At 52.5% G+C, this 12,552-nt stretch overlaps 3 protein-coding genes and 1 non-coding gene across 4 annotated transcripts; all 4 read right to left on the reverse strand.

The window, feature by feature from the left end:
- Positions 1–1,549: 1,549 nt before the first annotated feature.
- PV08_00351 lies at positions 1,550–1,666 on the reverse strand. The gene has a single exon (XR_001622120.1). It is a non-coding gene; the product is annotated as a 5S ribosomal RNA (ribosomal RNA).
- A 924-nt stretch (positions 1,667–2,590) lies between these two features.
- On the reverse strand, positions 2,591–3,744 carry PV08_00352 (uncharacterized protein; the record flags this gene model as incomplete). The annotated part of the gene is made up of 2 exons (XM_016374717.1): positions 2,591–3,286; positions 3,451–3,744. The coding sequence occupies 2 exons, from the start codon at positions 3,742–3,744 to the stop codon at positions 2,591–2,593; spliced, it is 990 nt and encodes a 329-aa protein (XP_016239993.1).
- Positions 3,745–4,461: 717 nt separating this feature from the next.
- On the reverse strand, positions 4,462–5,002 carry PV08_00353 (uncharacterized protein; the record flags this gene model as incomplete). Its single annotated transcript, XM_016374718.1, has 2 exons — positions 4,462–4,928; positions 4,987–5,002. The coding sequence occupies 2 exons, from the start codon at positions 5,000–5,002 to the stop codon at positions 4,462–4,464; spliced, it is 483 nt and encodes a 160-aa protein (XP_016239994.1).
- A 65-nt stretch (positions 5,003–5,067) lies between these two features.
- Positions 5,068–6,803, reverse strand: PV08_00354 (uncharacterized protein; the record flags this gene model as incomplete). Its single annotated transcript, XM_016374719.1, has 2 exons — positions 5,068–6,113; positions 6,167–6,803. The coding sequence occupies 2 exons, from the start codon at positions 6,801–6,803 to the stop codon at positions 5,068–5,070; spliced, it is 1,683 nt and encodes a 560-aa protein (XP_016239995.1).
- Positions 6,804–12,552: the final 5,749 nt, after the last annotated feature.

Here is a 12,552-nt window from a genome sequence, read left to right on the forward strand (position 1 = left end):
CAATCTGATGCACCACGCGAGCCGAGCCCACGGACCGATGCCAGCCACTGCGCTTCCTCCGCCTGCCTTCTCAGCCCCAGCCAGCAACAGCCGTCGAATGCTCGGCCAGCTCGTCGTCGCCGTCGTCTCTGATTGCAGCCTCATCTTCATGAACAGTGGTGACGCCTACTGCAGAGTCTATTCTCGTGCCGACCGGATGAGAAAAAGGGCCGCGCACATATCCTGCAATTTTGCTACACCAATTGCGCAGGCCTGTTAAGGACTTCCGACTGTCACTGCCTCAAAGCCCCCCACAAAGCTACTGCAACGATGCTGCAGATGGAGCGCCTGCATCGCAACCCACTTATCCTGCTTGCTTCTGGCCCTTTGTTCTTCGATTTGTCGCCTCAAGAGTTGGGCTTCAAAATTCGCCTGCTGGGTTCTTCAATTGGCCCTGTTTCCTTTATACCAGCTGCCTTTTACCGCTTACATCATTTTGGGTCGCTTTCGCGTTGTCGACGATATCGGAGCTTATGATCTCATGACATTGCTTTCTTACCCCAGACTTTCAACTGACGTGGCCACGAACAGGGTGGGATCACTCGACAGTTTGGCAACCTACGCAGCCATCCGTTACCATATACTCCATATCTCTGCCACCGCTCGTCATCTCATGTCTTGGATCACGATGACTATATACCCAAAACCGTGATCACCAGACAACGGGTCAGGTACCAATGTCGTTCTCAGTTTTGCTGCGGAACCGCGGCCAAACCACCTGTGGCACACCGCTCATTCCATCGAGGTCATGCTGAAGTCAGGATCGCAGCACTGCGTCCATACTTGGCTCACGTAAACGAGGTTCCGATCGAACCCGCATCTCGAGTAACCCAATATTCTGGCAGACATGTATTATGTTGTTTTGCTGCTAAACTGAGTTTAGTCCTGGTCCAACTCGAATCCGGATCCCCGACATTTATCCTCTAAGCCGGTAAGGACCCAAGGAACGTGCAAAGTAGGTAAGTCCCAAATGGATCATCCTGCACTGCTGCGTTCATTCGATGCTGTTATTGTCAACGGTGTGGAAACCTGCTCAGACACAGGTGGTAGGTGTTTCAAGGTGCTCAGATATGGGACCGGTCGACTATCCGTCAAGGAGAGCTTGCAAGGTAACATCGTTGTTCTCATCACAGCTTTCGTTTCACTCTTACTTTCACAGGACCAGAGTCCTTCTCCGGGTGGTGAGACCCGCATGGCCTGTGGACTGACTATGCCAGCTTTGTGGAAGTCACTTAGTTACAGACAGTCTTCATAACCGACACGTGGCCACGTATCGGCTATGCTCCATAATGCTAGAATCGAGTCCTCGGATGCGACAAGTGATATCCTCACACCGCTTCCTCGATCACCCGAGATTGAGACACTTCCGCAATATGCTGATCCAGTAACCAAGGACCGCAGTAGCTCGACTGCCACTTTGCATCTTGGTCCCTAGGGAGGCTTCTGGTCCAGAGGTGGGAGCAAAAAAGAATACCCTCGCACCGACATGAGGGCAGAAACGAAGCAAAAAAACAATCAACATTTAGGATTCCCACCTGGTCACCCACGGTAGTACTAACTAAACGGCACGTGGCTTAAGTACGGCTGAGCGGACGGGAAGCCCTGTTTGTACACATCCTATGGTCGATTGCGAAGGTAAATTGGAGGGAGGTGGTTGATATTATGGTAAATCAGGTAGACAGAGGGTGTGTCCCTCCTTACCAACTGCGTAGTAAGGGAGGGATGGACCTACTTGGATCCCTGATCCTTGGGAAAGAAGCACACTCGGTCATGCAGTATTCCATCGGATTGTTCTAACTGTGAAATCCTGAGAACGGCCATTCCAGATCAGGTACCTAGAGTTGTTAATACACATACTGGCGTCAAACGTTGCTTGGGGCCGTCGTCCTCCATCGAAGTCATGGTCATAAATCTCAACATCCCAGACTACACACACCTTGACTGGTGAAAAGGTGGAAGCGCTGCGGCACGGACCAGGGAAAAACGAGTCGCGTGTGGGACGCACCTAATTAAATAAATGAAAGCGTTCAGACATGACTTGAGGATCCAGGATACCATGGCATTGTCAGGTACAGAGGGACCTAGGTAAGGTATCTAAAGGAAATAGTCACAATAATTTTATCGAGGTCTAGTACGGGGTACGCAGTACGTCAGGTATGTCATTAATTCTAGCTAATCGTCCACGCGCACAAGTTACAATCTACCTACACACAGTATAGGTATAGTATCATAGTACCTGAGGTAACAGACTCCCTGTCGCCATGGTTCCTTGTTTCCCAAAGAGTTCCCCGTAGGCTGCCATCTGCTACCTACTTACCTCAGGTACCTAGGTACTGGTAAGTATCAATCGAGGTCCATGGTTCAAGAACTTTCCAAGTCGAAGTACCTTCTTCATCTGTATCCCATTGACTGACTGGCGACTACCTACCTGAGGTTCCCAGTAGGTCAGGTACATAGGTAGGTAAATGAGACCATATCATCACTTCAGAGGTCATCCCAAGTTTCGTCGGAACCCTCGTAAACTCTCTCGCCCGGTTTTGAGGGTCTGTTCTCAAGGTCTGAAGCGAAGCCTGAACCCGACCTCTCCACCAGGACCATCGATCCTCCTAACCTGTCGCCCATGGCTGCCCATCCAGGACCCCGTCCCGTCCCCGCCGGACCCTTCTGTCCTGACGGTGCGGCCGTTCTGTTGCACGACGTAGATGAAGCGGGCGATGGTGTCAGCCTCGCTCAGCTGCTGCGCATTGAAATGCTTCCTCACGGCGTTGGCGAGGTGCGAGGCAGGTTCGCGCCGTCCCAGAAACGTCGACGAGCTCGTCGTCGAAGCAGACAATGTCGACGACGCTTGCTCTGAACTGCGGTCATGAGCTGCTGCCGCCGTCGAATCGTTTGTGTTGTTATTGTTCGTAGCGTATGCATTTCCACCCTCTTTCCTTTCCCTGTCCCTGTCTTTGTCCTTTGACGATGATTTGCTATTGTTATTGCTATTCTTGCCAGTTGTCGTACTCGTACTCGTACCCATGCCATTCGTTTGCGCCGCATTTAAACTTGGATTTGCATTTCGTCGTTGGTGTTTCTGCTCGCGGAGTTTTCGGCGCGCTTGCACCGCAGACGGCGCGCGGAGGGCTACGCGGGAGGACTTATAAGTTAGGTCGGCGTGTGGATGGTTCAAGGTTGAGGGGACGGGGAGACGGTAGGCGACTCGGTATGTGCGTAGGATCGATGCAGGGACTGTGTTCCAGTCGGTCTGCAAAAGATGAACATTCCGGTTAGTTGGTAGTTCTTCTTCAAGTCGAATAATCCAAACGGAGCTCGAGCGCGACGACCTCATCCAAGGAAAAACCGAAACGGTTCATTCCAGAGATTCATGTCCGCACGCATCGCACCACGCTCGCCAGACTACTCACTCACCTTGGGTAGACTGGGGTCTTTTTCCGTCGCTGTGGAGGATGAAGTTGCTGCTGCTGCTGCTGCTGTTGTTATTGTGGTTGTGGTTGTGGTTGTTGTTGCTGTTATGGCGCTTGTTGCAGCCGCCTTGCTCGATTGCCCACTTGCACCACCATGTGCATTAGCGGCGGCGGTGCGTCTTGCTTTCGTAATCCCAGACGAGCCTGTAGGACCCAGGAGGGCCTTTTCTTTCTGGTTCGCCACTGTGCTCGAGGCCTCTGATCGAGAGTCGTCAATGTTTCGGGGTCGGGGAGGCATGATGGCAGTGAGAAGTGCGAGGCAGAAGTCCTGACGGTCGAAGAGATGGACCAGCAAAATAGAAGATGACAACAAAATCAGACAGGCCAGCTAGAGGCCAACATTGGAGCGAGCTCGTCAACGGAATTGTTGTCACATTGGGAAGCCAAACTGGTTGTTAAGGTATCCTGTGAACTTGGGCATTTGCCTGGTTGTCGTTTCTGCGATCTGCAGACTTCAACTCCTCGGACGCGCAGGCGCAGCGGAAATGGACATGGATTGGCACGCGGCTGTGATATCATACGGCACCTGCATTGGGAAAGATACGGTTGTTCCCGCCGTTGGCGTCTTGGCGTTCTGGCTGCCCTCGTCCCCATATAATACAAGTCTAAACAGAGGGGTTCTCAGATCGAAGAGTCCTACGAGTAGTTACAGGTAGTTTTAACCTCTCGCACTCCTCCGCGACCGACCTACATTATCGGTTGCACGTCGTCAGCGTCTCAGTTGATGCCACCTGTGTCTTGTCGTTGGATTCCCGGGCCTCCAACGCAGGCATGCTTCTATCGGTCTACTGCACCTACATCACGGTCCGAAAACAACCAGTCTAGAGTTTCAGTTGTTCAAGCGTAAGTAGTCTACCGAGTGGTCTAGCTGTACCTTTGCATCTTTATGATGTAGAGCTAAATTTATCCTTGTTGCTCCAGACAAAGCCGAAGTTGGAACAGATCCAATATCAAGTCAGGCAATCTTAACCTCCGTCCGCCGGGCCACTTGAACCCACGAGGCGGGACCGAACGAAACTTCCAGACGAGAGTATGATGCTTCGCCAGACACCGCTTGAATCACAAGGCATGTTCCTTGTCCACTGTTGATCCGAGGGTGCCACTTTTCAATGGCAATGCACACAGCCTGCAAATTGTCGACTGCTGCAGACACATCCAATTGGAAGGGTTGCCAACCTGTACCTTGAGAGCCAAGTTCAAGGCTAAGACCACGTTCGTAATCTTCGCCTTCGCCAGCGATTGTCGGACTCTTGCGTGGGGTTTGAGCAAGGCTCATGAAACACTCTCGTGATTGCTGATGTCCAGGTATTTCTTGGTGGAGAGTCACTTGGACCGCGGGTCCTGCCAGAATCATGAACCCCGCGGTTGTAGTCCCAAAAGAAACCTCAGTTTCCTTTGGAGTGGTTTGGACGTCTAACACCTCTGCAAATATTTCGTTTACATAGTGCCAGCTAATGTGAGCCTCGATTCGAGCACGTACCGCAATCCACGACCATGACGGACCACAGTACCCTTTCGGACGTGGCGTTTGTGTCTCTCCGGGGGCAGCCCGAACTGCTCGCTACAACAGCCCAGCTGGGAATTCGTACCCCCAGAGTCCGGCGAAATACCCTCCCAACTCACGCGAAGCAATCAGCCTAGCAAAGCCGGAGAGTGCTGGAAGTCTATCTGTTTCGTTGTGTAGTGCAGACGCGGAGTATGGCTCTACCACCGAATACCACAGCTCGACCCGAGAATTGGGACTCTTGACGTGGCTGAGAGATTTGAGTGTTGTGGTCTTGAACGTGCCCGCATTGCTGCGAGACTTGATGTACCTGCACTCGCAGTCAATATTCCTTCCACATTCGAAGACAGTCTCATCCGCCGAGAAGTGTACGACTCGTTTTCCCAGAAGTCGCTCCTGAAAGCACCAAGCTCGTTCAAATAGGAGCGTTGTGTTGAAACGGTAGGGGTCGTTAGTCAGAAAGGCATCGTGTGAAATGGCCTCTTTTACATGGATGTAGGACCTTTTGTGTGGATGAGTTTCATGAATGGTTAATTTTGGTCCTCCTCGCCGATCGTGGAACAATCCCGCATCGCCGGTGCTCGCTCTAGTGGCAGCAATGACAAGGTCTGCCTGACTATAGATCAATGCCATGCGTGCTGCCTCTCGAGCGAAGTCTGCACCATCGTCCTGCACGATACAGAGTGAGTCAATCCAGACGTACCGGAGCCCGAGCCGACGAACAATCGTGACACTATCGCGGAATGTTGGTGTCAGATCCTCCCACTCAATGTTGTCCAAGTGTCGAGGTAATGTGGCCCTGGTTGTTGTCGGTATTGCCTTGACTCGATCCTTTTTATCGCCCCAGCAGTGGCTAAGCGCTGCGAATGGAGTATTGTCGACCGGGATTTCTGAGCCGACAACAAGCCTGATACTTTCAGTCCGGTCGTCAGGACTCACATCTACTAGCCGTGTAGGGAGTCCTCTCTCGGTCAAAGCAATTCCGCATCCATGCTCCCGAACGCACTCATCGATCCAGTGTTTGATCTTGTCAACACAAATGTCATCATCAGATCTAACCGGCGGCAGTGCCCGGCGGAAGAGGCGATGATCGATCTTGTACCCTGTCGAGAGTTCAGTTCCCACCGCAGAGTGAGAGAGGTTCAGAGGCCTTTACCTTCGTCCGCATATAGCTCCAGATCAACGTTATTATACTCTTGACATAGCTGCGCCAAGTACGGTTCCAGAGTTGGACTCGATCCATCTGGGAGCCATCTGACTCGGATCCTGGAAAAATCGCCTTGATAGTCGGAATGACCCTTGGCTCTGATGTGCACCTGAATTTTGGCAGGGTCTACGCCAGCGTATCTCGCCCTATACAATGCGATACTCTGCACAATGAACCAACATCTTCCACAGCAGGCCGATGCGGTTCTTTGGAAGTCGGAGAGTGTAGGCCAAAACGTGTGTACCTTTCTCTGGGCAACCACATCCGTACAAGAGCAGAATCCACGAAACTTCACGCGGTATCGGAGCCCGTCCCAGGCATCCTGAGCCCGGAAATAACTTCGATATACCCTATCTGCTGCCCATGACATAGATTCTTTAAATCTGGAGCTATCATTGAAATATTTCCAGCCCTTGACGCGAGACACATAGTCGAGAAAGGTCTCGTTTTTCCTGGGTAATAGTCGAGTATCCCTTTCCCTGAAGCTCTTCCACTCATCGGCAGTGATTTGTACCACTCGGGGAGCAAGACCATCGAGGCCAGCAGGGGCTTTTGAGATATTTGTGTCAGAACTGCGGGTAGTCATTTTAAACACAGCCCCATAGCCTCGGAAGCGCGAACTGCAGGTTAATTTCCTGAAGACTGCAGGAGGAGTCGATATCTCGAGACGCAGCTTTAGTAACGACAGTGTTGTTCGATGTGTTGTATCTTTAGGTGTTCTCAGTCACAAGAAGAATCATCGTCATCCATGTACGAAGTGGGAGGTATGCGCGGACGAATGTAGTCATTCCTTCTCTCGAGATCCGAAGCCTCGAACTGAGCGGCCAGATCCTCTTTGATGGTCAATAGTAGGACATGTTAGCGGTGTGAGATTGCCTTGCTGGGCCAGTGGGCTGTCCATTTGCCTGACTAGAAATCCCGACCCATGGTTCTTTTGCAAATCACCCAGCGTACTTCGTCCCGGCCGATATCAGGAATATATCATGAAGAACGAGGTTCGCGCGGGCATCTACCACCGTTGGAGCCCAATCAAGGCCTACCTGTTACGTTTGTTGCAAGGATAAATCTAGGACTGTGAGGTGTAAGATGGCGGCCAGGGCGCGCAATAAAAGCAGCCTCAGTAACTGTCCGGTTGGAGGCAAAGTCTGGGGCTGCTTTTCCGCCCTGGACAGAAAACCAGGAATGGTCAGACCTCGATCCATCCCTGCCTTCGAGTGAGTACTCATACTTGCCTTGGATGGACTACCTAGCGCGACCACTTCAATGAAAGCGCATGGACAGAGAGTTTTGGGAACAATGGTGGGCGATATGAGGCGGCGAATGCTGCCTGGGAATTTGTGGACATTCACTGTCCTCATCACCGGTGTAATACGTTTCGTGTTCGAGTGTCACCTGCAATACAAATATGCGATTCAGCTAGGACTGCATTTAACAGATTGACGTCTTTTGACTAGGCCGCTATGAGCAATTGCGACCGAGTAGCCGGGTCAATGATAGCTGGTCGCAAAATTTCGCACCGAACGGATACAGGGCGACATCTCAACATTCCGGAGGGCATATCCGCGATAGGGACAATGGACAGTATCGTCACCGAAACACGTGGGAACGCCTATCATTTCGAGCGGCCCTTGTTGAGCTCAGTAAAGTTTCGGTCTCGTGAAAGGCTGGGGTGTTCCACACCAGCAAGTACACACCCAGCAACAAGCGGGTAAGCATGAGCCGTGTCATAGAACAGAATTTTCCAGGAAGTGATGAGGACAGATCTCAAGTGGTTTCAATTCTGTTTTTTGAGGCGACGTCAACTTCGAAACACACTCTGGTTAAGGGGGTTAGTGATCACTCCACGGAAGAGAGTACGCCAGAAAAGCCGCTGGAACAAGGACTGCCGAGGAAACACCGTTGATCAGTGTGCATTATAAATAATAGTATTGACCGTCTGTGTGTCGGGCTATCAAGTCCGTGGCCCTGGTCCATGATTCCGCGCATTTCCACATGCCGCAGGATCGAAATTTGGATTATGTGGATAGAGCGGATACGAGGCGATGATGTGGTGTATCCCGGCGTTATCACTGACATGTGCTGAATACCCTGCGAGATAGTGGATGTTCTCCGTTCAAGCGTTCAGGCGTTCAGGCGGGCGAGTGCTCGTACGAGGACCTTCTCGGGCGTACCCGCGCGATTTTCTCCCAAATGGATCGATAACATTTTAAATTTTTTCGGTGTAGAGTACTATTCGGGCCTGTTGAGAGAATGTAATACTTGCGCACCCCATGCCTCGGCCACGGTGATGCCATCCTCGGTGGCGTCAAAGTAATCGGAAAGCCACCCGGACAATTTTTGCGCGTACTGTAGTAAAGACGGGACAAGGTGAGACTACGTTAATTGCACAGGCACACCCACTGTATTCGTATTCGTTAATACTCTTGAGGCCGATGTCGCATGCCCCAGGAGCAGTTATCCCATAGACATGTGATGCTCGTGTTGTGAGCTCGAATGAGCATGGCTTGCTCTGGTCATCGAGCGTCAAAGGCCATGTCAGCAGTCCGATGATAGCGTTGCCCCACGAGATTTGAGCTCGAAATGGCCGGGGGATGATTTTTCTCAACCGGGTGTTTTAGTACGGACAATAGGAGGCTATGATATTGACCTTGAGGCATTCCACAAGTGGTCACGCTGAAAATTCACAGCAACCCGTGCATGAAAGATGGACCTACAGTGCAGCGACGGCTTACCGAGGGCAGACTTCCAACATTCATAAAGTTGTTCAGCTGTTTAAGAGTTCAGTGTCAGATCAGTCGACAGGGGAATATAATGGCAGAGCAGCCGTGGCATGGTTGCGACAAAGGGTTCGGGGGACTTATTTCTGAAGCCCCAGTATTTTTGATGTATCTGGATCGTGGGGGAGTCATAGAAGGATGCTGTTCAAAGTCAGACCACGGGGCCGTTCCACCGCTTATTGGATCAGACGCCGCCAAATGCCTGGGAATTTAGAGATCTTCACAGCGGCAGTGTGGGCAAGCCGGCATATCAACAGGAAAGTGTTGGCAATGCCAGTAACGCGGTCGTATCATGATACCTTTCACTGTGACAGCAACATCCGTCCACATGATAACGGTATTCACCTGCACACACTTGACCTTAACTCGGCCTCGATAGAGCCTGAAAAGGGTGTCTTTCCAGGTAACGGAACCCACAGCACGGGCCTGGGGAGTCTGGACTCGTCATGACTTTATTACATTCAGTCCTTCGCCGCGCGGTCTAGAACGTGTCTTGGGCCGCAGTATAGTCCACGTTCTCATCCGCGGCGGGGATAATCAATTTGATGTAAAAGAACCAAAGATATCGTAGTCTGTAGATGCGGCAGACGACCCAATTTGAGATTCTCGTAGGGCAACAATGGGCGAGTTTAGACCGGCGGACCTCAGCGTCGAGATCCCAGCGGCGAAGTCGGAGTTGACCAAGTGGTCCGGAAACCAAATGTTTCGAAGATAAGACTTTGAGCACATATTTCGACGCCGCCAGGAGCTTCAGGACGGTGTGGCCATCGCTCTTCCCCGTTACTAATAGGGGAGACGACGTTGATTATCAAGTGAGGGTTGAGATGATCACTGCCTCAGTGCTATGTCGAAGACGGGTTGTGTTGACGATAGACACAGTCATGGATGATGTGGCCATGACTCGAGAGCGGAAGGCCTTAGCGATACCAGGAGTGGGATGAACCATGCAGATGCAAACATCCTCCTTGTTTCACTTTGGCTGTCAACATCAGCCATTGCTTTAGGGTCTCTCTTCTCAGGTTCTCATTCGATGAAGCCCCTGCCACGCTGGAATTTCTTCGCACTCCCCAGACACTTCCTGACAGGCGGACGCTTCCATGAATGGCACCGCGGATGTAAATTGACCATACCCAGGCCTTGTGTATCGAGGAGTGGGGGGAGAGTCTGAATGGCTTTGAATGAACAAGTTTGTCGATGTGGAAGGTGTTGTAAGCCGATGGTGTCAGTCAGCAGTCCAGGTCTTGCTAAGGAGTACGGAGTACTCGTCAGCATGAACCATGAGTGGATGAAAGCCCTGTCTCTCTCGTTTGTCTCTCAACATTGTTGTTTCTCCTCTATCAGAGGATTAGTACGCTCGCCTCCAAAAATGCTGCATCCACACAAGATGGAAACCTTGGTTGGGTTACTGGAAGAACAGTATCAGTGGTCGCTTTTGTTTGTCTACGAGAGCCTTGTAACTCGTAACTCACGTTGTCAACTGGATAAAATTAGTAGGGCTCCTTCGGGGAGATCAGTCCGAACTTCGAACTTCAGCCCACAGACACATGCTCGTATCAGGCTTCCCCACTGGTACAGTGGCCCACGGTACCGCCAAAGTCACATCTGTTAAAGGGCCGAGAGTGAGGTCCACCGTCCCGCACCACCCGCGAGGCACCAGCCAGAGTCGTCGCTTGAGCCTCTGGTAACTCCCCAAAGCTGCTGCCGTAGGAGTACCCGGGAGTGACTCTGGGGGCAGTCTCTCGGGCTATGAACTAGCGCTCCGTTGGGCAACCTTCTGGGCTGAGAGACTGGCTCGAATGGGTATTCCGGCAATTCTCAAGGCTTATGTGGATTCTCCAGTGGACTCGGGCCCAACTTGTGTATCTGATTTTAAGTGACGGTACCATGGGAATCGGAGCCCATCGTCGCCGTCGTGGTCTTATAGCTGGAGCTGACACCTGATAGTAGTTTTGGGACCGCAAATGTGCCACAATCACCGCTGTCACATGTGATCACAACATTGCTGGCCTTTCGCCGGGGTCGTTGTCTGGGATTCGGAGCAAAGTGAGGCAAGGCTGCATTGACTCAGGGAGTGAGGGCAGGCAAGTTTCCTGTGGTTCACGAGGTTAGGGGGATTATTGATACCCGCGACCGTGCCAAGTTTCCTATGTGTAACTCGTAGGACCAAAGGAGAGATGCGCTGTTTTGCAGGACCTGGTACTCGTACTCGTACATTGGCCACTCTCGATGACGATGACTGCGACGACGACGGGACCAAAAGGTGCTCCATGTTCACCTCATCGCATGCTCAGTCACCAGTGCGATAGTTGTAGATAGCCCGACTCGGCGACCCCGTCGGATAGCAGCGTCGTATGGGCGCAGGCAGTGTGGATATGCTGTGACTTCCGAAGAATTTTCGTGTTGGGAATTGTTTCTGCCTGACGACGCTTGACCGCCTTGCTCGGCATCCCCTCCTTGTCACTTTCCCGCAAATTCCAGACCACGGGTACATGGCCTGGCGCTCTCCTGCTTCCCCATCTTTTTCCCAGACGCCGCTGCGACCTGGCTGTATTGTATCGATAGGTACCACCCCGAACTCCCTTGGTGCCTGGACGACGACTCGACCGGGCCTCGTTCTAGGTCTAGTAGGCACCCTGACCACGGGCTGAAACCACCACCTGGCCCCTACTACGAGCCCCCGTACCCGGCTCTGCACCTCCTCGTCATCACCTCCACGTCTGCGAATACAAGAGCCTATAGGTACTTTCCTCGGGCCACGGTACTGAGGCCCGGCAATCCCGCCTGGCCGGCCGTCGTCTCCTGCTCGAAGGCCATCACGTTGTCAGCGAGCACCCGGAGAGTCAGCTCTCCTGCTGCCTGGCTGTCGTCCTCCCCCAGGTCCCTGACGTGGCAGAGAAGGCTGGAACAAGAGTGTCAGGATACGACACATTGTACAGTGCAGACAGGGCGAAACAGAGGAAACAAATCAAAGCGAGTGAAGCCGGCGGCTGCATTCGACTGGCGGAGAAAGAGACATCCCACCTTGGGCCGCAATCACGCCCGTCCAATAAATCCTCACACCAGCACTCCGCGGCCTTCATCACCGCATTCGGGGCCGCAAAAAGCACTGATCGAGCACTCAGGCGATCCACCGGAAAGAACCCTTCACACCCTCTCAACACGGACGCACCCTTCCACTACTGTACCAGCTCGTCATCTTTATGCTTTCAGACGTGGACCGATAAGGATTGCGCTAGTCCTGCCCTGCCCCGTGCCCACAGAAGAGAGGGAAAAGAAGGTGTCGCCGCCGGGGGGGCCTGTTCTCGGTGTCTCTCGCACTGTTGGCCACTTGCGATACGCCTGGGCCGGGCACTGCCAACCCACATTCCTAAGCACACTCGGCTGGACAAGCCTCGCCGCCGCCCGTCTGCAGTCTGCAATCTTCCGTCAGAGAAAAAAATTCACAGGCACGACAAAACGCCGTGCGAAGCCTCCAACCCCTGCTCCCCCCGGTCTCCAGTTTCCAGTCCGCATTGCCGGAATCACGTCGCACAGAATCGCGCAAGTTACCTCTACCCT

Source organism: Exophiala spinifera (assembly GCF_000836115.1).
Source record: "Exophiala spinifera strain CBS 89968 unplaced genomic scaffold supercont1.1, whole genome shotgun sequence".
NCBI lineage: Eukaryota > Fungi > Ascomycota > Eurotiomycetes > Chaetothyriales > Herpotrichiellaceae > Exophiala > Exophiala spinifera.